General features: G+C 38.1%; 1 protein-coding gene across 2 annotated transcripts in view; it reads left to right on the top strand.

Moving 5' to 3' along the window:
* Positions 1-27,085, top strand: part of rftn1 (raftlin, lipid raft linker 1) — a 189,697-nt gene that overhangs the window by 70,857 nt on the left and 91,755 nt on the right. For both annotated transcript variants that reach the window (XM_031903189.1, NM_001113084.1), the window contains exon 4: positions 13,127-13,235. In XM_031903189.1, the coding sequence (XP_031759049.1) occupies positions 13,127-13,235 (109 nt within the window). The remainder of the gene's footprint in view (positions 1-13,126; positions 13,236-27,085) is intronic.

Below are 27,085 nucleotides of genomic sequence, written 5' to 3'. Positions count from 1 at the left end.
AGGGAGGGGACAATGTTGCTGTGTGCGCCAGTCCCCTCTGAAGATTTTTTTGGGGAGGGGGGCCTGGGAACTGCTAGTTACGCCACAGTTGAGAATATATAAATTTTAACAATTTAAGCCTCTGCTTCCTGGCCCCCCAAAATGGTTTAGAATTAATTATGCACCTTTTTTAATTACTACTGATTAATGTATCACAATTTTTCACTTTATAAAGGGTTTGTTATTGGGACCCACCCATAACAGCATGGGGTCCTCACTCATAGGTTGCTAATCATTGTTATAAACACATATCACATTGGTTGGAATCAAATCAAGCCTCCTGGACAGTTAGACAGCAGTTCTCTTCCACCATGCTGTCAGTCATCCTTATACACATGTATTTGATAACTGGGCATTGAGGAGAGTTTACTGATTTGCAAAATACACAAATTTTGGAAATGCTGTATAAATGCAACTCTCAACACATTTAGCGAGCCAATAGGGATTTTAGGTGCAGGTTTGCACAAATTACCAGTTATAAAACGTGCTGAAGACACACAATTAAGTCATCAATTACTCTATAATTTAGTGATTTCCCTTGTGTCACACAAGTCATTGAAACGTGTTATACGAAGTCACATATAATAATATGACCCAGTCATCTGCAGTCAGAATTTGCACCTGATTCTCTTACCTGCTGAAATGCATTAAAATGCACCCAAAACCCTAAGAGCATGGAACCTCACTTATAATGCCAGCAGGTTGGCATCTCTCAAGAACCTAGGCTTATGCCATTATCATACCTCCTAACTGTCCCGATTTTCACAGGAAAGTCCTGATTTTAACAGTTCAGCCAGCAGTCCCAGATTCTTACTGGAAAGTCGCTCATTTCTCTCCTTCACTGAATGCTAAAAGATACAATGTTTCTCAAACTTAATTAAATAAATAGCTTTTGGCAAAGGCCAGAAAACTTAACAGGCAACATCTGCACTTAGATACAACTGTAACTAATAAGCTAAACCAGTCTCTAGGGGGAACTGAGACTCACTTAAAGGGCAATTTCACCTTGATTAGCAAAACTGTAATAACACATAAAACAAGATTCCAAACCCCTAGAAATGTGTTCAAACTTGAAATAACCTGCCAATTTTGTAAAATGGGAGTGGTATTTAGGGGGTGTGGTTGCAAAAAATGGGCGTGGTCAAAAAATTCTGCCACGCTCCGCGAGGCATTTCTTTTTGTACCTTTTTACATTTTTCAAATCTCAGGAGGTATGCATTATATGGGCAGTCATTTGCATGGTAACATATCATTTGCTTGTTTTTTAACAGAGGGTACATAATGTTGTATATATGTATTTTATATAGACTTTATTTCATTTAATGTACAATAATGTATTAATTTGCAAAATTTAAAAAGGTACCACAGTATTTCTTGTACAATATGCCTCTGTATATCACCTTTTTGAAATATATCAAACTGCCATTTTAAAGAGGATGACCTTTAATTCAACTGCTTAATCAAGTGCTAGCCTTCATAAATATATACTCCCTCTTTAAAGTGAATAATTCCTAGTCCGTGATTTGTTAATATTTCATGAGCAAATACAACTTATTAATATTTCATACTGAACTGTATTCACTGATAAAATATAATGAAATAGCAGGGTGAATTGGCGGGTAGACCAGAAGAACTTGGCCAGTAGTCTCTTGAGATATTTCCAGGAGGCACTTAGTAGCGCGGCTCCTTCACTTTGCTCATTTTTTGCAGTGGGCATTGACTATAGAGAGAAATCACTTTGTGTGCCATGCGTAGCTGTGTTTTTATTGTAATATGGCAATTTGGGTCTTATGGAGAGTTTGTCACTGTGTGCGAGGGATTTATAAGAAGTGAATGATTTATAAGGAGCAGATATTAGGTGCATTTGCATTAATGTCCATGGATCATACATTTGACAGCTGAGATGGAAGACTGAGACTAAAAATCAGCCCTGGCATATAAATCATATACACCAGGCTGTATTGAAGTGTAAATTAAATGTCAAAATACAGTCCTATGTTTTTGTCATAGATTTGATTAAACTGGTATTTCTTAAGCTTTTACTTGAGAAACCCATGTAAAGTCTGGTAATAAGCTTTGTGGCCCAATAATTATTTTATACAGAGCTATGCTTCTCATTAGTATTTTTCATTAGTATTACAAAGTTGCACTGTATTAAAAAGCATGGAAACCCATTTTTAGGGTGTCAAAGGAAATGGAAAGGTCATTCATTGTGGGGTTCCAATTTGTTAGGCGCCCGTCAGTGACTGTAATTGCTGACTGTACTCACCAACATGGGGGTGGGTTTCTTCTTCTTTCAAAAAATGCATGGGTAAATATAACTCCCTTAATAAAAAAACTGATCCAAGAGCTTAGTGTATGGTCAAAATTATCAGTGAACTAGGAAAATGTCACCTTAGCAAGATGATATGGTTCCCCCGTTTGCTTTCTATCTGCAAATGCTTCCACTGTTTCTGACCCATAAGGACCTGGCGAGGTTAAATAAAACTCTTAGTTGGTTTGTTGGGGGGGGGAACACTATTGAATTAGTAAGAATAAACTCTAACAATCAAGCTCACAAGGAGGGGGTTAACTTTCCAAATATACAGACATAAAATTTAGCTTGTAACCTTCGTTATGCAGGGGACTGGGTTAATAACAGGGTATTTTATGTTATACCATATTTTTCTCTGGCTTTTCTTTTGAATTCTCGATGGAGAGACAACTTTTACCTACTGTAAAGGATAATCCACTATTATATACTACAATTAGAAGATACAGCAAAGATTCCAAAAGTAGATAAGAAACTAGCAAACGTTTTTACAGTCAGTAGAAAAGCTATATTGCATTGTTGGATATCAGACTCACCCCCATCGCTTGAAATGATGCTTTCTAAGCTTGGTTTTGTTGTATGGAGTGGTTGAAAGCTATGCTTAATAAAGAACGTGAAATTATAACCTTTGTGCTACTTGGGTTAAATACGTACAAACACTACCTCTTATACGTCAACAAGAAATCTCGGAAGAATTTGTTGCGCATCAAAAAAGTCATGGTCACGTCAAATTGGGTGCGGTCGCTTCAAAATAGATGGGGTGATGGCAAATTGAGCGTGGTCACATAAAAATGGGTGAGGCCACTGCAAAATAGGTGTGGTTGTGCAAAAAAAAAACCTGCATGCCCACGTGCGCGACAAACGCGTTTTACAAATTTTTCTCCATTTCGCGTATTTTCATTGTCATTACGCAAATTTTTCTGTGAAGCAATACGGGACAGATTTGCTCATTACTACCCTGGACCAGTGTCTGGCCAGGTACGAGTGTAATGATTTTAGTCCCAGTCCTGAGTCTGAATTTCTTACTAATCAATCTTATATTGTGAAATGTATATTCTCTATATACAGTATATTGTGAGTTGGCCCCTAAGCTCAGTAAGTGACAGCAGCACAGAGCATGTGCAGGGAATCAGCAGAAAAGAATATGGGGGGCTACTGGGGCATCTTTGGGGGGCACAGATCTTCCCTGCTAAAGGGCCAGAAGCACAAAATATAATTGGTAGTAGTTCTCCCCTACTTTTTTTTAAGCTTTAGTTTTCCTTTAAGATCCTCTGGATTAAGCAAACTTGAAAGTGTAAAAAAAACTAGAAAGTGTCACTGTAAAGGACCTACTCACAGCTCTTAACTGACCGCCTGGGATTTCCATATTTTTCTCTTTTCTCTTGTTATTTTTTTCCCTAATAAATAACTCTGGTATCAAGTATAATTTAGTATAGAATACCAGCCAGGTATCATTTCATTACCCACATTGTAATGTACCCTCTGCTTCTAAAGGAAATCAATGGGAATTTCTCCTTCACATTGTTAACACTGTAGCTTGGAACAGGCCCCAGCAACAAATCACAGCTGCATATTGTCTCTTACTCCAAAGCAAATTTAAAGTGAAGTAAAACCAATAATAATCGGTGCCACATGCATTTTTAAAATTCTTTTACTGTACTCCACCACAAATGCTGGCAAGTTGTGCAAAGTATATCTAAAGTAAACTTTCTTTATGTTACTTTTCAGTCTACAAACCATCAAACCAGTGTTCCCACTGTCTTCTCCAACTCTTTATTCTGATATTCTGATACAGGTATGGGATCTGTTATCTGGAAACCTTTAATCAGAAAGTTCCAAATTATGGAAAGCCATCGCCCATAGACTCCATTATAAGCAAATAATTCTAATTATTTTTTTTTCTGTAATAATAAACCAGTACCTTGTACTTTATCCCAGTTCAGATAAAATGAATCCTTATTGGAGGAAAAACTATTTTTTTTATTATTATTAATATTTATTATTGTTTAAATTATTTGTTAGTACAACCACTGTATATATGGTTTAGTTAAGGAGTATTTACCTGAAAAATATAGAAATAACTTGACGACAGCTTGCCTGATACTGTATATGTAAAGAAATGTAAAATCAACATGTGCAATGTTCCCCTCCCTATCCTCCCCCCTTTTACCTTCTGTATCCCTTCCCCATACTTGAAAATGCAAAAATAAAGAATTATAAAAAAAATAAATTATTTGTTAGTAAACTTAAGGTATGAAGATCCAAATTATGGAATAACCCCTTATATGAAAACCCCAGGTCCCAAGTATTCTGGATAACAGGCCCCATACCTGTTCCTTAGTGTACTATAAGCCCAGTCATCTTCAACATGTTTCTCCCAGCTGTTACCTATCGCCTACACTTATATAAGCTAAAAAATGTTGGTATCCTTTCTTTGTCAGGTTCAGTGAATGCTATTGATGTACTGAATCCAGGATTTGGATTAGACCAAGATTCGGCCGAACCGAATCAGAATCCTTAAAATCATGTTACTTTTTGTCACATAAACATGGTTGCAGCGGTGCTCTTTAACCCTTCAGTATCCTAATTTGCATATAGATAAGGTTGGGTATTTGACCTATTCTTTTACAAAAGATTCGGGGTTCAGTCGAATCCGAAAATAGTGGATTCGGTGCATTCCTACTGAATGCTACTGGTGCTACACACAATGGATCATTTCTGAGAGGGAACAAGGTGCAAAGTACAAAAATGGCACATACTGTGCAACTTGTTCCAATAGTTTTGGGTTCAAACCAGTGTAGATCGTGCCTGCCATGTAAAGGGTAAAACTTGGGCTGCCCCCAGACCATTCACATAGATGCCCCTTACTAGTGTGGCATTCCATAGCCTATCTGCAGACGACAGCAATTCAGTATATAGTAAAATTGCTTTTATTTTAAAAGCCTACTTGGCTTTTCATCTAGGAGTGCCAAGGTACAAGGTATTAGGTACAGATTTTTTATGTTTTTCTAGAAGACTGCACCTTGTGCTGGATACATGAACAAAAGTGTTTTTGGTGTCCAAAGGATGGAGGGTAGGTGCAAGAACAATTTGACACTTTCCACCTTAATAAAAATGTAATAGACATTTAGCCTCATGCAAAAAAATAGCATTTAGCTTCATGCAAACAATATAGCAGCTGTTGGCCACTACTGTTGGAAATGGATTATTATGGTAAAAAATTGCTTATGCTTCTAATTAAAAAAAAACAAACAAACAAAAAACTGTTAAACACAATAACCAAGCACATCTGTCTCTGAGGTGAATCACCATGCCATGGAAATAGTAAGCAATGTGTATTGTGTTTCATGCTATAAATGGAGTGAGGGGGTGCAAGTGAAAGTGACATCTTACTGCCTGAAGCTTAAATTAGATTTGTTATGTAATACTGAAAATTCTGTCTCTCGTCAGAAGGTGCTAATTTTATTTTTCCACGCAACATTGTAAATAATGTCAACTGAAAAGCGACAGCTAGCATAAAAGCCTTTTGTGAAAGATGGCTTCTAGAACAATGCATTGTAAAATCCTTAAATACCTGCCACTCCTGTTGTTCAAAGGCTAATAGCAAGGCTGCAGCATCCCCTTAATCACTTGGGGTCTCTTCTCCTCCTGTAACTATAACCCCCCCTTAGGAACTGACTTTGACTCTTGGCTTACTGAGCATGCTCAGTTCTTCTCAACTCAGATTACCCCATGCACACTCCAGTCTAGTTTAACCGTTACAGGACACAATCCAAGCTGGACTTTTTATTAAAGTAAATTCTGCCTGTGTAAACCCGCATTCTTCATTACATTAACTTTAAAGAGCACATGTGCTGTTTGCAGATGTAAACGTCACTGAAGATGTGTGAAAATGGCTGCTGGGTGAAAGCTACTATTTTGTTAGGAAAATGTGATGGTGCTGGCAAACTGAGGGGGTATATGCAGTAGAAATGGTGTGATTTGGGTAGGGGAGATGTGCCCAACTTATATACATGGTAGGAAAATGTAGGGTTTACATATTCTTCATAGTGCTGTTGCAGTACCACCTCCCGCCGCTTTTACTGGGAGACAATTTGTTCCATAGGCTGTGATACATTAGCACCACAGTTTATTATTTGTGCAGATTTACACTCCCAACAGCCTAACTGATTTATGCAGTGGAATAACCTTTGAATAAAGCATCTCTGAGACATGGCAGACCCTCTTCTTTTTTAATCAGTTGAATCGATTAACCTATCTGTTTCTAAAAAAGGGATTGCTAACATTTTAATAGAGGCGCACCATATGCAGGTGTGTGTGTGTGTGTGAAGTAGTTTAAAATAAGAAAATTGGTTTAGGAGGAAGCTGGAGGGATAATGATGGAATGCACTGCTATCAGATACCTTTGAGGAAACCCAGGAGATTGGTGATGATAAGTAACCTGCAATGTAATCCCTCCATGCTTTAATAATGTGATTATGATATCACTGCTGTGTGAGGTGCTGCATCCTTCTGATAGATGAAGTGCTTATCTCCAATATCACCTGAGTGCAGCCCAGTAGGAGGAAATGCTTCTCCTTCTATTGCTGAACTGGAACGTATGTTATTGAAAAGCTTTTCCCGGGGTTGTTGCCATCGCAACAATTTTCATTCATATTGAAAAAGGAACCACTGGCAATTCTCTCCTTTCATTTTTTTTTAGATCCCATGACTTTCTAAATTGGGTTTTCCTTCATACTTAAATAAAAATACCACCTTTGGAAAGGCAACATAATTAACACTTCCACCTTCTCATGAGGGAACCTGCCTTGAGATATGAAGGTTAGACTGATTATGTAAATGTTAACTATAATTATTGTAGGCATGGCCCCAGGGAGGTGCGAGTATAGTAATTTGACTGTTTCGCTGCTACAAGGGATTGGATTGCATGATTGGATGCACATGGAATCTTTATTCAGATTTGATTGCACAAAAATTGTAATTGAGCAGTTTAAAAATATCAATGAATATAGCTCTGGCAGATGGAGCTGACAGATAAAGTATTTGCATTCAGTATGATAAAATTTGCCATGTAACTAGCACTTCATATATATTGTAGCAAAAGTTGGAAGAAGCCATTTGCTGCTAAAAGTTCTATACGGCTCATGCCCCATGGAGAGATGAATTGTCCACAATAAACCTGTGCTACCACGGGCAAGTAATCTCTCCACAATGCCTTTCCACCAGCAACAAAGGGAATCGTCAGTGGAAGGGCATACACATCGATTTGTTTTTCCAAAGTTGTATGAAGTTTTCTCTTGCAAGCAGCTTTGCGCAACTTCAGAAAAACTAAGCAACGAAAACTTCATACGACTTCGGAAAAACAAATCGATGTGTATGCCCTTCCACTGACGATTCACTTTGTTGCTGGTGGAAAGGTATTGTGGAGAGATTAGTCGCCCGTGGTAGCACAGGTTTACTGCGGGCAATTGTTGATTCATGTTACCAGTGGAGAGATTAGTCGCCCACGGTAGAAGAGTTTAATCATGGACGACTAATCTCTCTGTGGTGCATTAGCCTAAATGGGGACCAAAACTGTTGCTTTCCTAAATTTTATATGATTGGGAATCATGCAAATATTGGGCAGTAAATCCCACCTGGCCTAAATACACTCCCAACTAGACCCTAGGACTAATTTGTTAGCTAAATTTGGACATATTGTGCATTTGTGGTAGACTGATGAAATGAGCAGGTCTTTATGTGTATGGTGTGTGGCTTCATCCTTCACTTAATCCTGGAATTTACTGAAAGATGGGTTTTGTCATCCTAATAATGTATTCCATGCTCTGTAGGCCGAAAAGCTGTATACTTTTATACTGGATATATGTATAACTTAATCATCCATCTTATGTCCTGATCACCCACCAAACCTTAGTAGCGATCAATGGAACAAATAGGGTTGCAACCTTTTCCCTGTCCCGAATGCCGTGTGGGGGGCAGATCATGACATTACTGGGCCGGTGAAGGTGACATCACTGGGCAGGACATCTTGCTATGGGGGAGGGGTAGGGATATGGCAGTCGCCTATTGGCTGATTCCCACATCATTCTAATTTTCAGTGACTATAGTGCTAAAAATCTGAAAACGAAAAAAAAAAAAAAAAACAACTGTTAGTAAATGGCCCCCTAAGTAACTTCAGAGGGTTATCTTAGCCATACTATGGCTCCAAACCCAACCCATGTTGCTCTACAGGCTCATGGTTCATATTGCTTTTGTGTCCATTCTGCAGTGTTAATTTGAGAGCATTTTTCTTAACAGCTTCTCCCCCCTCTCCATCCAGTGTAAACAACAAAGAATGTGATCAATAAAAATACCCTGGAATACTGATGCCACAAACATAAAACAAACTGAGCCACATCCCTTGGGAGAAAGAATTTACAGTACTTATAGTTAGTCCTTTTTCTAAACATATATTCAAAGAAACTACTGAAGAAATGAACACAGTTGACTTATTTCAAACTTGTCTAACTATAGATGTTTTAAAAGTATTAAAACATATACAGGTATTGGACCCCTTACCCGGAAACCCATTATCCAGAAAGTTCCAAATTACTGAAAGCCCATCTCCCATAGACTCCATTTTAATCAAATAATTTACATTTTAAAAAATGATTCCCTTTTCTCTGTAATAATAAAACAGTACCTGTACTTGGTCCCAACTAAGATATAATTACCCCTTATTGGGGGCAGAACAATCCTATTGGGTTTAATTACTGTTTAAATATTTTTTTTAGCAGGCTTAAGGTAGGAGATCTGAATTATGGAAAGACCCCTTATTCGGGAAACCCCAGGTCCCGAGCATTCTGGATAATGGGTTCCATACCCGTACTTCAAAATGAATATTAACCTCAAGTATCACAGTGTACCCTGGTAATGCTTCTCTTTTTAGAGTTGATGATGTTCAACACTTTGACCCAGAGGATGGGCAAGTACCATGGGTGTGTTCAGAAGGGCAGTACAGGTATTACGGAAAGCCTGTCTCCCATAGACTCCATTTTAATCAAATAATTCAGAATTTTAAAACTGATTTCCTTTTTCTATGTAGAAATAAAACAGTACCTTGTAATTGATCCAAACTAAGATAGAAATAATCCTTATTGGATGCAAAACATTCCTATTGGGTTTAATTAATGTTTTATTAATTTTTTAGTAGAGTTAAGGTGTGGAGATCCAAATTACGGAAAGATCCCTTATCCGGAATGCCCTTGGTCCCGAGCATTCTGGATAATGGGTCCTATACCTGTACCATATATAATGTAGTACTTGCTGAGTTGTAGTTCAGCGTCAGATGGAGGGTTGCTGATTGGACATCCCTTGCTTGTAGTTTAAGGGCTCTGGTACACGGGGAGATTTCGCGCAAATCGCCGAAAAAGACTCACGAGGCTTTTTCGGCGATTTCCCGAAATCGCCCCGCCGCGTCTGCCATCCCGCCGGCGACTTACATGTTCGCCGGTGGGATGGCAGGGGGAAGGCAGCTCGGGGAGATTAGTCGCCCGCGAGCAGGGAGTTTTGCCGCGGGCGACTAATCTCCCCGTGTACCAGAGCCCTAAAAGAAAAAAGGCTGTACTTAGTGGGTACTTTTTCAGTTGTTCTTGATCTCTCTCTGTCTTTTAATTAAATCCATTACATTTTGGGAAAGGTAACAGTACATTGTGAAAAGAAAAGGCTTAATGTCAGCTTAGCTGTGGTGTGTCAGCTTAGTTTCTGTGTTATCTCTCCTGTAAGACGTGAAGATACTGCTTATCATGGCAGCAGTGTGAATAGTCCTATTGTCTTGCACATTTCATTTTTATTATTCAAGATATGCATATTTAGTCTGTTTCTGCAGAAAGACTCATAATCACTTCAATGAGAAACACTTATAATCAGCTGGAGCACACGGCCACAAGGCTTAGCTTTGGCTGTTATCTCTCCCAAGTGGTCATTAAAACCCCAGGAAGTGCCCTAAGACATGTCTCATTAATGCACAGTATATGACCCTGGATGAAGCATAATGAATAGAAAAGAATTTTCATGTACGTGAATACTCAGTGGGATGCACCAGCATGTAACCTGTACAGTGCTCTCTTGTTATGTTTCACAAAAAGATAAATAATGTAATTAAAGGGCGGGGGGGGGGGGATATCTATGCTGATTTAAAGTAGACTTTCTAGAAAAATCCATGTGTTTGGATTTATCTGTGAGAGGGAGCATATGCAATATTTTTCCTTGCTTTTGACTGTATCTATTTGTATTTATAAAATGACAATATCTCACTTGCTTTATAACATGTGTTGGTGCACATTTTAATGTACTTTGGCTGCTAAATATCATAAAACAGACGATAAATATTCATCATGTTCATAGTGTACCTGCTGCCAACCAGAAGGCTTAGGTTTGTACCTGCTCACATGCAATATATTTGTTATGCAGTGTGTAGTGCTTGTAACAAACACGCAGGTTTTGTCTGTAACCAGGCAAGAAGCTAACAAAATGGTTTGTTCCTTGTAGCTATAGTGATTTTTCTTTTAAGAAGTGGTAACTGCATCACAGATCTGAAAAATAAATTGCTATAGCTGTTCTACTTGTTACAAAGGAAATAAGAATCTTGATCGCTCCCAGATGAAGGATTTCCTATCAGAACATAGCTAGGGTTCAATCCACAAGCAGAAAAATATCAGGTGAGAGTTGGGCATTTGCTGCTATTGCAGAAAATGTCTTTTTATGGAGTATTTTATGCATTTGAGCGTAATACCAAATAACAGTATGCTGATTTAAGGGTTTCCTATTCTTCGTGGCACAGTGTGAGCATGTAAACTTTGAAATTAACTTTTAATGTAGAGATTGCTATTCTGGGGCAATTTGCAATTGGTCTTCATTTTATTATTTGCAGCTTTTGAATTATTTAGCATTTGTTCAGCAGCTCTCCAGTCTGGACTTTCATAAGCTATCTCGTTGCTAAACTCAAATTTACCCTAGCAACCAGGCAGTGGTTTTAAACAGGAATTTGAATAGAGGAGGGCCTAAATAGGAAGACAATTATAGTTCAATGGCCAGCAAAGGTGTAACATAAGAAAGATCATTTTGTTTGTACTTCTCTGCATCTTAAATTTAGCCCCTCCCAACCATAATTCTTTTAATGTGGCTTGCCCCATTGTCATATAATGAAAATGTCCTTTATCAAAAAACATTTGTCACTGGTGGGAGCAGTGGGTCAGCTGAACTAGAGCCAAACAAGATAGTTCACTCTGTTTGGTTTTTGGTATGAATGGTCTGTCAGCACAAAGGCCTTAACAAAAAATGTAGGGGTAAGAAGAAAGAAAGTAGACAGCGCCATGTCAGGTGCCTCAGAAAGTTATTTTGACAGGCTGTTTCACAATCCTGCATTTAGTTTGTTAATATGGAACCTATATGGCCCTGGGCATAGATTTCATTGGTGGACCTCAACTACCCAAAGAAATTTGTGATAGAACAACCCCCAACCCCATAAACCTCAATTTAATAAGGCAGGCAGTGAATAAATGGTCTGCACTTACTGAAGTAGACATGACCCGCAGGTGTGCCACCTTGCACCAGCAGCCATGGGAGCAGTTAAAAGTGACAAAATATGGATGCCACCCACAAGTAAAAAAAAAAAAGGGAATTAATTAAAATAACCATGCTGTAGAGCTTTTCCAGAAGATTAAAACGAGGGTTCTGTAGCTTCTATGCTTCTGTCCAAGTTTTATCAGATGAAAAGTCTGATTTTCTCTTAAGATTAACCCATTATTAGATAGTAATGTAGACTTTCTGCACTTCCCTGTCGTAGAAACAGCTTAATTTTTACAGCAGAAATAAATGAGTTATAAACAAAAACCCTAACAACTAAACACAGAATAATTTCTCAGGGACATAGAGTCTATCATTAAATAAGTATAAAGTAAATAAATAAATAGACAGAATGGGATTCATTTTAGCGTGTTGCAAAAGCTAAACGACACATACCAAATAGTTAATTAAGACTTGGGTGTATAAACCCCGAGCCTATCGCTCAATATACGATCCCAATCTGATAAGGAAGCAAAATTCAACCGAGAGAAATGTGTGTGCTCACTGTTGTCCAGTAATGGTCCGGGTGCTCAAGGCCCTGAACCCGCAGCTGAGGGGAGAAAACACCAATGTTGAAAGGAACATCGAACACACCGGACAGAAGGAATCTGCCAAAAACACGGTCTTTATTTCTTCATCTTAAGAAAAAAAAGTGCCTGACACGTTTCGTGCATTTGCGCACTTAATCATAGGCAGCTAAAGAACTGGGATTGGAGATTGGATTTTTATAGCAACGGGTAGCCATCTCACCATTAGGGTATAATGACTAAGAGTTTCAAAGCAGTGACTAAGGGTACCATATCTTGAAGGCAAATTTTGGGATTCAAAATGGGGCTGAAGCCAAAAAATCTATAAACCACTATTCTAAAGGCTAATTATTTTTATTTCTTTCAGTTTGAAGTGACCCAACAGGGAGACTAGATATTTGATGACCACTACTCAGTATCAAAATGCCTTGTACACCATAGCTCTCAAGATATGGAAAGGATATGAAAGGCAGGAAGTCTCTCTTATTTTTCAATTACATTAGTAATTATCATGCTCTAAGTCATGCACGGATTAACAATAACAACATTATATTCAGTCAAATTTAACTTAATTGTGTTTGCCAGGCTTTTGTTTCTTATTTGATTTCCCATGAGTAATGCATATATATATCATTCTCTTCAGAAATCCGACCAGTGATCTTAACAATGAAGAATATCGCTTGGAAACGGAATTATGTTTGTCTCCAGACCAGCCTGCAGATCAAAAAATAATACCAGACCTTGTAAAAAGAGTAAGTAACAAAGAGATGACTGGCAGACTAGCCAGGCCAAGTGGCGGCAGGACTGTGGCAATATCTGTATAAAAATTAAAAAAATGATACAGCGTTAATCCATTCCAATGAATCCATCTAGCCTTGCTATACCCATAGTCGCAGCATCTGCCTTAGCCAATTTGTTGCCCTATATACACACTACGGATGTAACTTCTAGATCATAATTGACTCTGGGAGCTATAGCCAACTTGTGAGCCACATCGTGATGGTGATCCCTGATATATATATAAATGCACTGATATTGTTGCTAATAAAGAAATATTGCGTTTCACTTTACCTTCTGTAAGTGAACCAATCAGGTCCTTATGTTAGCCAAGTGCATACATTTAAATTACTGACCACTGCTATTACTCTGGGCTTTGAAGTACATCAAAAAGTTATTTGCCGTATTTTTCTGACAATCCGTTCAAATCAATTTTTAATTTTTTGCAAATGCCTAAATCCACTAAGAGTGATTTTATGGTGAAAATAAAACTACCTTTTTACAACATATAAAAGGTTTAGTCAGCCCTGAGCCAAAATAATGGCTTTATATAATAGGCTTGTTCGGTACAATAGGGCAATTTGCTTGTGCTTGCTTATTTAATTCCCTGCTAGACTTCTTAATATAATTCTTAGCAAGGTTGCTTTTGCTGATTGGGGTAATCATGCACCTTACAACTTCAGCAAAAAAAATAACATTTTTTAAAAAATGCAGTACTTTTCTTTAATTGTACAGCTGCTTAATCGAAAGCTGAACTGCAGAGAAGTATGACACAGATGAAGCCGGTGTATTGAAGTAGCATAAACCCACATGCCTTTGAGCTTGACCTGTTGACATTTCATCTTGAACAAAATAATTGAAGCAATAGTTGGGAACAACCTTAAAATTTCAGAAAGAATGAGTTTTTCCTATGTGTTAAGCAAATGTGATAGAAATCTACCTCCCATGGCTAGACTGCTTAGTTCTAATTCCGCATTAGTCACAGAGATTCGCTTGAATTTGTGGCACATTACAAAATATAGTCTGCGTTAATCAGAACATTCCACTGGCCTATTAAACAAGCCTTCCCAACCACAGAAAAGGGAATTATTTTTGCACATTGTAGTGATACTAACAGCCAAGTATTACTTTTAACTAATCGTAATTGTTAACGAGCCTTAAAGTAAAAAAAAAAACAAAAGCAGCAACAATGTTAGGGTTAATTACCATTTACAATAGGCATTTGTATGCTGTATCTGATTTGCAACATTTTATGTTCTTATATACTCTAAGGGTGTATTGGAAATAGGAAGATTTAAAGGAAAACTATACCCCTGAACAATGTAGGCCTCTATAAAAATATATCAGCTCATATGTAAAACCCTGCGTCAGCTTAATACCATTTTTATAACCATTAATAACCATTTTGATAAAAATATACTTTTTGAGTAGTATGTCTTATTGGGTAATTCTAAATAGAAAATTGCTATTTTATGTATTAAGGGCCGCCCCCTGGGACCATAGGATTGATGGTGCACACAAACTATCCAAAGGCACACATACGTTAGGTAACATCAACCAACTAGCTGTTGGTTAAAGGAACAGTAACACCAAAAAATGAAAGTGTATAAAAGTAACTAAAATATAATGTGCTGCTGCCCTGCACTGGTAAAAGTTGTGTGTTTACTTCAGAAAGTCTACTATAATTTATATAAATAAGCTGCTATGTAGCCATGGAGGCAGCCATTCAAAGGAGAAAAGGCACAGGCACATAGCAGATAACAGATAAAACACTATTGTATTCTACAGAACTTATCTGTTATCTGCTATGTAACCTGTGCCTTTTCTCCTTTTTTCCAGCTTGAATGGCTGCCCCCGTGGCTACACAGCAGCTTATTATATAAATTATAGTAGTGTTACTGTAGCAAACACACCAGTTTTACCAGTGCAGGGCAACAGTGCATTATATTTTTATTACTTTAAAACTCTTTCATTTTTTGGTGTTACTGTTCCTTTAAGTATTCATTCTGGGGGTATAGTTTCCTTTAATGAGGTTTCTTTAATTGATTGTTCTTGTTTTCTAGCTCTCATATTTTCAATGCCTGAATATAGGATTGTGCATTGGCCCTGTAAAGGGGACCTATAGGGGCCTATTTAAAAACAACAGGCACAGACATGTAAAAAAACAGCTTATTTTCTGAAGTGTATTATTCCCCCCGCCACATTCAGGGATAAAATCTACCAGTCGCTTGAAAGTGCTGTGGAAAAGTATGGCAATTATCCATTTCCCTCTTTACTGCCACAAATTATTGGCCTCCTAATTTTTTCCCATTGACTTGAATGGTTTATGGCATTCAAGTCAATGCTCACTCATGGGGAAATGTTAATGCACTCATATTTGTTGCCATATACCATCACAATGTATTCTGTGTATATCACTTTACTACACCATTAAATGTTTAATGTGATTATTATTATTCCAGCAATGAAGTGCCCAGTGTTTTAGCAATACTTGGAAATGAAACAAAATCACTAGAAGTTTTATACATCTAAATCATTCTGCACCAACGGCGCTTATTATATTGCACCAGAATAAAATCAATCCCTCTTATACTGTAAAAAGACTTCTTGATATCTCACCTATCTCTGTTCACTAGAACCATATGTGTAGCTGGTACGAATAGTAGTTAGCAACTACTACTAGTTTGCTCCATGGCTCTGCTTAGCAGCAGCTCTCAGCTCTGGGGTTGAACAAATCAGTAACTGGCTCATTTATTTGAAGCTCCACACATTCACAAGATGAATAGGATTAGGTGAATCATGTAACTTTATTGGTTGGATGCATTTTTATTAAGAAAAGCCATATATAGTTAAGAATTTTGCAGAACTAATCAGTAGCAATCAGAGCCAGACTAAGCAGCCAGAATACATGGAGTTCTGGCTCAATTGGGCACTCTGTGTATTATATGCCCATAATAAAAAAGTTTTCATACAGCTGACATTCTGTCTGCAGTTACCTAGGCCAAGTCTGATTTGCAAGTGTAATGTTACACATTTTGAGACACACTTGATCCCATGTAACATCTCTGTGCCTTCTCTTCCTGAAACCTTCTCTGCATCAACTCACCAGCACCCATTGTGAGTTTTACAAGCATGTTTCAATCCCTTGTACAGCAAATCTGTTTTGTGCCCCAGAAAAACTATGATCCATAGACTGTCACGGAAAATGTCCTGAAAATCCAGTATCCGAGCGAGGCCTTAAAATAATAACAAAATTGAAAATAATGCAGATGGGGCACTAAAGGTTTTAGTCCCGTGCTGCCTTTGAAGTTGCTTAACCTAATTTCCAACAACTTTGGTCACACTGCTTATCCTTTCCATCCCTCAGGCATTCCATAAATTACATTTTTTAAGTAGGACCAGAAGCATCTGACTCTTTCCACTGAAAAGTAATCCAATCAGTTTCATATTTTGCATAACCAGGAATCTAAGCCAATGCCACCTGTGAAATGAGAAATTAATATTTTAGCAGTATTTGGCTCTTTGACAGGCATAGAAAATCCCAAAATGCATTTCAGCAGCTGACTGGGAGACAGAGATGCCCCTCCCCCTGGCGCTTGTGTGACACCCAGGGAGTACACATTGCATGTGAATTTAGTTACTTTCTGTAAAAAGGAAGTTGCTTCACACCAACCAGTAAACAAGTCAGTATTAATTGTCTGAAAATACACATGATAATTATATGAACCAATACATTTACTCTAATACAGGATCAATTTGTTGAATGAATATTTATAGTCCTGGGCATGGGAAGAGAAAATACAGCTGTCTGTGTGACAGGAAACTGCTGCACAATCCAGATCTTCTCACACTCAACTTATAGCCCCCAGTTCCTGAAAACTACATTTCCCCGAATCTTACCTGCTGATGTAATAAACTGTGCAGCAGATCAAGGAGGGGGACATCCCTGAACAACCATAAAATGTGGGTTCAGCACTATAAAATATTAAGTGTCACTAATTTAGCATGGTACTAAGAAAATCTGACCTGCTCTCATACTCTCCGGCTGTAGGACACAAAGTCATGCAATATTCAGGTCTGTATAATTCCTGTAGCAGGGACCTGTTAACTGTAATTGAATGCAAATACAGTGAACAGGTCCCTGCTACAGGAATGATACGCTTGCAAAGCTCAATAAAGGGGCTGGGGAAGAGGATTTTGGACTGTGTCAGGCAAATTTTGTCAGCACTGATAAAATGGATGTTTGATCAAGCATTTCTATGTATGGTACAGTAAGGGGCAGCTTTATCAAAATGTAAGTTTAGAGTTAGTTGCACTGGTTTCAGAGCTGCCATGTAGTAATTATCTGTATTAATTACTAATCAACCTTATATTGTGACATTTCTAGTCTATATATATATACAGTATATTGTGAGTCCCTAAGCTCAGTAAGTGACAGCAGCACAGAGCACACAGAGCATGTGCAGTGAATCAGCAGAAAAGAAGATGGGGGGCTACTGGGGCATCTTTGGGGGCACAGTTAAAGAGGCAGAGTTAAAGAAAAGGGGACCCAAGGCATTGAAGAAAGCCAACTATTCAGGAGGCAGTGTAGTATAAACCATGGATGTCCAACAGGCAGCTCTCCAGCTGTAAAGGTACACATGCCTGTATATCATTGATGGAGTTAAAAGAAGGCCGACAGTGTGTGCCATAAGCTGAATGTCTTCATGGGATGCCGTGACATACAGTAACAGACTACTGTGAGTTCCAGTGCCACATGTTTCATAGCCCCAAGACTTGTACTGCACTTATATTTCATATAGCCATTGAAGTTATCACTCATGAATTGGTCATCTGAGGATAAGACCCCAGCAAGGGACTGCTGTAGCTAAAAGTGCATACACTCTAACCATAATGTATGTGCACTGCTTTGATAGTGCTAAACCTCTGGCTAGCTTGGCAATGCTAAGTTGTACTTTAAAACATCATGTTGTAGTATAGTCTTATTATCTGTGATGCTGGAGTAATGCTCCCCTGTCATTAAGCAATGTCTCATAACATATGTGGCAATATGGCTGAGCCCTGCTCAGCATTTTTTATCAATTTCATGGGTTTAGCAGGCAGCAAATTATCCAGTAAAAGAAAATTTCCTTCTTTTTAAAATTTACATGTTTAAATCCATAGGAGATATTATATTGAAAAATTCCCCCAGTCAGTCATAACAGATGCAGTTATGTAATGAACCATAATAAGATGCACTCTGATTAATCATTTTCCATTGATAATACTGTATAATACTGATAAAACTTTTAATTATCTACAAGGAATATGTATTCAATGTGTTTATGGTTTGTATATTAACATGAGTAGAATGTACTGCTTATGTTTGTATATTTTATGTTATTATTAGTAATAATTTACCATTAGTACTATAGGAAGGGAACATTTTGGCACCTTTCTTATTTGACATCATTTTTGTTTCTAAGTACACTAGGAAAAATAGGTCACGTTACACTGTTCCTTCAAGCAAATCTCTGATACAGATTTGGCAATCCTGTTGGAATGATAGCAATATTATGGATTCACTGCTGGATTATGTTCTCATGCCCAAAGCACAAGATTTAGGGAAGTATAAAAGGTAATGTAAACAGATTTTTGATGGGATTATAAAAAATGTCATCATTGCCAGTCAGGATTTAATCATAAAGTATCAAAGAATTAAACATGTTTAAAAGCAGCAACAGAGTAAAGGATATTTGACATTAAATGATGTCTTGTATTGCAGCTCTATAACTAATATCTAGAACTAGACATTAAAGCTTAAATATATTAAAGTTTGGTACTAACATAATACATATGTACTTTCCATGACACTGCGTCCTGTAATCAAATAAACACATAATAGGAACATTTATATAATCCTAAACAAACATGAGAAATAATATACATGCAAAACAAATGACACATTGTGCATTTCTAGAGCAGATCTGTATCTAGATATGCAGACACTTATTTTCTTTGGAACTTACTTTTAGGCTAAAGGCATGCCAAGAACCAGTAATGAAACAGCTATCAATGCCAGTGCTGCCTGCTGCTCTTTGCTTAAAGGATAACTAAACCCTAAATCTTATCAAAGAGGCTGGAGAGCCAAACTGAGCAGCATTCCTAATCGAAGGGCTCCATTTTGGGCAACATTGTAGTTGTAGACTCTTGGCAAATGGTCTTTTAACAACAATTGAATATTCCATTTAGAAAAAACATAACCCACTGTGCATTGATGTAGCTCTGATCCTACTGTGTTCCAACTCAGCCATAACTCAAAGCCAGCTGATTCCTTCCCTTGCCTGAGTTATGACTTGAGACTTATCATTTAGCACAGACTTGAGATTTATCTCTTAGCACAGACTGGTTTCTTGGTTCTTTGGGCCACCACTGGTTAGGTGGTTTGTCCATGGGGTATTAGGGACCATAGTTCCCAGCTGCAATACCCTGGGAATAGAAGTGACTATTGAAAAAATATGCATGTGTGTATTTTAGTATTTTGTGTTCAGTACAATAAATGATTTCTTATTGCTGAACCCTTCATATTTGTAAAGCTAATATGTTGTGATAGTGTAAAGGTGGCCATACACGGGCCGACTATAGCTGCCGATATCGGTCCCTTGGACCGATTCGGCAGCTAATCGGCCCGTCTATGGGGAGAGCAGATCAGCCTGGCCGACCGATATCTGGCCTGAAATTGGCCAGATCTCGATCGGCCAGGTTAGAAAATCTGGTCGGATCGGGGACCGCATCGGCTCGTTGATGCGGTCCCCGATCCGACTGCCCCATTGCCGCCCACATAATCCGATCGTCTGGCCCCAGGGCCAAACGATCGGATTATTATTTTTTTTACCTAAATGGTCCCCGATATCGCCCACCCGTAGGTGGGGATATCGGGGGAAGATCCGCTCGCTTGGCGACATCGCCAAGCGAGCGGATCTGCTCGTGTATGGCCACCTTAAAGTATGGGTGGTCTAATTTGCAAAGTTGTTTGGTATTGTGCTAAATTCTATACCATGTGTAACTCCCACAGGCAGCAATAACAGCTCCCAGAACATGGAAAATTGTATAAAAACACAACATTGATCCTCCCTTTAAAACTGTGAATTCTTTGGAAGCAATTAAATGGTGTTTGCTTACATAAGACCCGTCTGTAGAATGCAGGACATTTTACATTTAGTAGAATTGGGAAAACTGACCCAAGTTTTGTAGGAAAAGACTACTAATTGATTTATCCTTGGGAAGGTTTTATGTGCTAACACAGCTTTATATTCTTTGTGTGTGAGAAAAGGAAATGCCTAAGAACTCTATAGTACTGTTAAATGAGAGAGAAAATTGATCAACACTATAAAAAAAGAAAAGGAATAAGAATTACCTCTGTCTTGTGGCATATCATTGATTGTAGGTTTAGCTTTTTTGTGAAAATAATTCCTCGGGATCTAAAATAAGCTGCTCTGAAGTTGCTAATTGGCTAAGTAAATAACTTTGACTCATACATTAAGTTTGTCCGCATTTAGTAACCAATAGCTACCAGATCAGCTGCCTGCTGATTGGTTTCTTTGGGTTACTAGACAAGTATCATATTTAAAATCATCCATTACATTACCACTATAGAGTCCGTGGTTTGATTCCCATGCTATGTTCCTGTGTCCTCTTCCTGATTATTTTTATATCAACAAAAATCAGACAGCAGTTGATAATAATAATAAAAGTAGAAGAAATGTAAGAGACTTAGAGCTAATGAACAGACAAAGGACATTGATTAAAGCAAGCAGGGTAATGGGAGTCCAGTTTACAATCTAAAGCCCAGATTTAGGTCCACTGGAATGTCTGCTTAACTGACCAAGCCATACTTGAAGGAATAGGTCTTCATGAAGTAAGGTATGAATCTTTAGAAAGAAAGAAAGGTATAAATCTTTAGAAAGAAAGAAAGGTATAAATCTTTAGAAAGAAAGAAAGGTATGAATCTTTAGAAAGAAAGAAAGGTATAAATCTTTAGAAAGAAAGAAAGGTATAAATCTTTAGAAAGAAAGAAAGGTATAAATCTTTAGAAAGAAAGAAAGGTATAAATCTTTAGAAAGAAAGAAAGGTATGAATCTTTAGAAAGAAAGAAAGGTATAAATCTTTAGAAAGAAAGAAAGGTATGAATCTTTAGAAAGAAAGAAAGGTATGAATCTTTAGAAAGAAAGAAAGGTATGAATCTTTAGAAAGAAAGAAAGGTATGAATCTTTAGAAAGAAAGAAAGGTATGAATCTTTAGAAAGAAAGAAAGGTATGAATCTTTAGAAAGAAAGAAAGGTATGAATCTTTAGAAAGAAAGAAAGGTATGGATCTTTAGGATGTAGGTGGGAATTCCAGAGACATGTCAACAGAAAAGAATATAAAAATTAGGATAAATCACTGGGGCTTCCTTCATATCAGGCATAAAAAGGTATACCATGTGTGGAACACTAAGGGGCACATTTACTAACCCACAAACGGGCCGAATGCGTCCGATTGCGTTTTTTTCGTAATGATCGGTAATTTTGCGATTTTTTTCGGTGTCTTTACGATTTTTGCGTAAAAACGCGAGTTTTTCGGCGTCTTTACGATTTTTGCGTAAAAACGCGAGTTTTTCGGCGTCTTTACGAAAGTTGCGCAAAGTCGCGATTTTTTCGTAGCGTTAAAACTTGCACGAAACGTCGCGCCTTTTAAGTTTTAACGCTACGAAAAAGGCGCGACTTTGCGCGCAAGTGTTAACGCTATGAAAAAATTGCGACTTTGCGCAACTTTCGTAAAGACGCCGAAAAACTCGCGTTTTTACGCAAAAATCGTAAAGACGCCGAAAAAATCGCAAAAAATACGAAAAAGTCGCAAAATGTTCGTTTCCAATCGGAATTTTTCCAATTCGGATTCGAAATCGTGTCTTAGTAAATCAGCCCCTAAGAATAGTAAGGAGCTTTCTACAAAAATAAAGATTTCAATAACATAATTAGCCTCATTCATTCTTGTATATTGGACTGTATTTGCCTCCTTTGTGAGATGCCAAGGCTTTAATGGTTTTGGCACACGGGGAGATTAGTCGCCCGCGACAAATCTCCCTGTTCGCAGGCGACTAATCTCCCCGAAATGCCATCCCACCAGGCAAAATGTAAATCGTCGGTGGGATGGCATATGCGGCGGATGGAAATCGCCAGAGCCCTAAGATGCAGCTTCATGTGAAACTGCATAGTGATAATATTAAGGTTTACTATCCTGCAAGGTTTCAGAAAAAGTATCCATAGTGCTGCCCTGTGTTTTTTTAATAGTTATTTTATATTGATAGATAGAACCATGAGGAAAGTATATTTTCATTGTTTCAGTGGTTAACGCAAAAGACACTTCTTTTACAGCAGCTAATAATTACCGACCAAAATAGCACAAACTGCACGACAGAACTGGGTAACACTAATAGATTACTCACAGATCTGAGTGTCCCATATCTGGGCCAATGTCACTGTTTTTCTCTTTCAAATACATGTATTATTTGCTTGATATCTGGCTGGGCATGAGCAGACTGTTTCTGTGCTTGTGCCCCTGTAATTCAGTGATTACCAAATAGATACTGTGCGTAATTCACTGCTGTTCTGTACTAGATCCTTTCTACTAAAAGGTTACATTTATGAACATGATATTTTATTGGTATAGTGCCAACATATTCCTCAGCGCTTTACAGAGATTATACATCATTCACATCAGTTCCTGTCCCAGTGGAGCTTACAGTCTAAGGTTCCTATCATCAGTTCTTACAGGAGCCAATTAACCTGCCTGTATGATTTTTGGAGTGTGGTGTTTGGAGAAAAACAGAGTACCGGGGGGAAATGCACTCAACACGGGGAGAACAAGTAAATGCCTAATGCAGAAACTGAACCCAGGGCTGCAAGGCTAACCATAGCACTGTCATGCTGCCCATTAATTAATTTTAACAATCTCACATACTGTAAACTGCATTTAATAAAGCCAAGATATTGTTTTGTTCAAGTTATTATTCCTGCCTTTTGCACAACTTGTTTTCCTGCAGATAAAGTCAGTACTTGCCTGCCAGTGCTTGCCTCAGTAGATTTTCTACATTATTTATTTCCTTTGTAAAACATATCTTATAGGCTTCTGCCCAAACAAGTCTCATGGCCAGGAGGAAGTAGCCCTGTTAGCCAACTACTGGCTCCCATCTTCACAAAGCTGTAATTGAGATATATGATTTCAAGCCTGGAGGGATATATGTAAAGGGGTTTTGGTGGTCCTTATTGAGAACAATCCCTGACCTTTACATTGGCCTGATGCATTTCCCCTGCTTTATGCTGTAAAGTTGTGTTCTGAAATGCTTTGTTGTGGAGAGAAAATTAAAATAACTGTAGATACATGGCACATTTCTTGCTGGTCATGGGTCATTGCCCCATATATATGTAAGTCATAATTATTGGGGATTATGTAATATCAGGAGCAAAGTTTGCCACTCTTCTTATCACCTATAGCAACCAATCAGTAGGTAACGTTTACTGGTCACCTGTTGGAAAGCAAGCATCTTATTGGTTGCTATGGGTTACTGGTTCTGGGCAAACATTGTCCCTTTTATTATATATGGTTGGTATATTAGAGGAAGTAATATAGCCTTACTGCAAGATAGAAGTACAATGTATATTAGAATTAACAAAGTTCTACTGCATTATTTTTATGGCAGAGGCTACTCTATCAATTATTATGAGCAAGATGCATATTTACATGCAAATACCAGCTGATATTGGAGGTAAAGGGGATTATCTCTTTCTTTAAGATTTATGATCTAGGGAATATTCTGCATTTTTATACAGGTATATAACATGTAATGTGTTTTTGTGTAGTTGAAATGTTTTGTTCTAGTTGTAAAAGTTCTGGCTGCAATTCTGGTGGACCCATCTTATATTCTGTCTTTTCCTAATCATTTACTGATTGCCTCAAGTGGTTCATAAATTCTATGCCGAGGGCTGTCAGAGACATAGAAAGTTTCATTTTTGGGTCACTTTTTGATCTATTGCTCACAAGTGTTGTCAGGCACCCCATGGCGCAGCAAGATCACAGCCCCAGCAGCCAAGGAGTTAAATTACTCTAAATACAAATAAAGAACCTGTTATAGAAGTGCTAGAAAAGGTCAAATGTATTTACATAAAACATTTGAACTCTTTTCCCGTGCTTGCACATTGCCACTTTATTACTACATTTCTACAATTCTCAAGTCTAATTAAAGGTTGTTAATAGATTTGGTTACCAAGTTACCGCTAATGTATATTATCAAGAGCTGCTCATTACAGCAGAGGGCTGAATTACAGGAATTTCAGCAGTTAATCTGCTTCTTTTCTCAGAGGAGTGAGGCTGTATGTGCATATTGTTGCTCTGCTGTCAAGACTGTGGGGATTTGTGAGAGAATGTCTAATGTAGCATAAAAATGATAACGCAAACAATTTAGAACACCCAGGAAAGGTTATCTCAAGGGTGAGTATACTGTGCGCTCACTGTACCTTGCGCCATTAGTACTGTAACTTTAATTGCAGGCATAAAATATTCGCTGGTGAAAAATCGCACGTTGTTAAAGCTGCATGAAGTGTGAAAAGAGACATCTGTTACTGATTGCACTTCCCTTCACTCCCTCATTCCCCATTCCCTTCAGCAGCCTATGGAGACAAAGGCCCCAATAATGTTTGCAGGTTATTTAAAAGCATTCACATGAAAATCTATGTTCTTTTATAGTCACAGGATGCCTCATGTCTTCTACCAAGCAGTATAAAATGTGTATTCATAGTTCAGGCAAAACTACTCAACCCCAGCAAATGAAGAGAGACGGGTTTTGCCGAGCATTTATTTAAATGCATATAATTGCCACAAATTGAATACTATGTTAAAATGCAGCCATTGATATGCTATATAAATGGCACTGATTCTGAAACCCTATTAAAAACAGTTGTTATTTTTGGTTTTCTTTTAGTATAATGTAGAGAAGGCGTCCCCAACCTTTTTAACCTGTGAGCCTCATTTTTAAAAAAGGTGGAGATCAACACAAGCACACAAAAAGTTCCTGGGGGTGCCAAATACATGCTGTGATTGGCTATTGATACCCCCAAATGGACTGGCAGCCTACAGGAGGCTCTGTTTGGCAGTACATATGGTTTTTATGCAACAAAAACTTGTCTTCATTGAAGAAATGTAAAAATAACACCTACTTTTAAGTCACTGGGAGCAACATATTCACGAGCCATTGGTTGGGGATCACCGATATAGAGAGTAATATTCTGAGACAATTTTCAATTGGTATTCATTTTTTGTTCAGCAACTGTCCAGTGTTGAATTGTAGCTGCTATCCAAATTACCTTAGCAACCTAAAAGAGGTTTGAAAGAGAGAATGGAATAAGGATAGTAGCGGGCCTAAATAGAAAGATAAGTACTGAAAAGTAACAATGGCAATAAAATTGTAGCCCCCACAAAGCAATCGTTTTTTGCTGCTGGGGTCGGTAACCCCCTTTGAAAGCTGGAAAGAGATAGAAGAAGGCAAATAATTAAAAAACTATAAAAAATTATTTAGTAAGGACAACATAAAAAGTTGCTTAGAATTGGATGTTCTATAAGTTAACGTAAAGGTAAAACACCCCTTTAAATCAGAGTGTTTTCAAAGGTGAACTGCCCTTCTCAAAGAGTCAAAAACTAGGCCTATTTGTAAGTGCTTCTTAATTATTTTTATACATATTGTGTGGGTCATTGCTGTTGGGAAACACAATGGCAACAAAGAGAAAAAAGCCAAGAATTGTTGTCACAAGGCCCTGTTTGTAAGAGCTTACCATCTAAACGTACATTAGTTAACTAAATACTTTGTCTCCTTCAGTAACTCATCTTCTGTCTCCCTCAGTGTATGACTAGAACTGCTGGTCCAGGTTCCTGAATGTTAAAGCTTATGTCAAAAATGCTCCAAAATTTCTCTCCACCAGCAACAATAGGAGTCACTGGTGGAAAGGCCTACACATCTCTTAGGCCTTCCGAAGTTTCCTACTGCAGGCAACTTTGTACCTTTGATGAAGGATTCTAATCATATTGATCTGATCTTTGGTCCCATGGCCAGTGATTGACTTATAATGGGGGTGGGGTGGGATAGGAAGGATGGAGGGAGAACAGCATCAAACCTGCCTTTGCAAATATTGGCCAGGAAATACCCCCTGATACCCCCTGAGAATCCTGGATATGATCTGGAGTTGACAGCTTTTATCCACCTGTGTATGCCCAGTTTATGTTTAGGTTAGGAAGTAATATAAATCTGTGCTATAGCTGTGCCAGCATACTGTTGTCTTCCAAAGTTGTGTGGTTTCCTTACGAGGAAGCTTTGGAAAGTGCAGCGATTCTCCCACCTGCGATTTACATTATTGCTGGTGCTTTGTCACTCGCAGTTGCAACAGCTGGTGACAGACCTCCCCATGTGCCATCACAGGTACTAATGAGTGGGGCTAATATTGTGGGACATTTGAGGAAGAGGCCCTCCTAACTAAGCAATATAGGTCCTCATTATTTTTCATATAGCCCTTTATCGAATGGTGCATGACTGGGAAGTCTTGGTGCTGGCCCCCCTCAACCTTGTGTTTTGCTTTGGAAACTATTAAATCCAAAACCTTATCCTTTCATGGTCTTGTTTATTTGATGCCGAAGCCATTTGCAGTGTTTACGTTTTTGCTTACTGTCAGTCCATATAATAATATACTTTTGGCTTCAGCACAGCAGAACTATTTAAGTGCCATCCGCACACAGAAACACTCACTAAATGGAAAACTAAGAAA

The sequence above is a fragment of the Xenopus tropicalis genome, chromosome 6, assembly GCF_000004195.4.
Source record: "Xenopus tropicalis strain Nigerian chromosome 6, UCB_Xtro_10.0, whole genome shotgun sequence".
Lineage (NCBI taxonomy): Eukaryota > Metazoa > Chordata > Amphibia > Anura > Pipidae > Xenopus > Xenopus tropicalis.
Note: the sequence above shows the minus strand (reverse complement) of the source record. Positions and strands in the feature narration are given on the sequence as shown.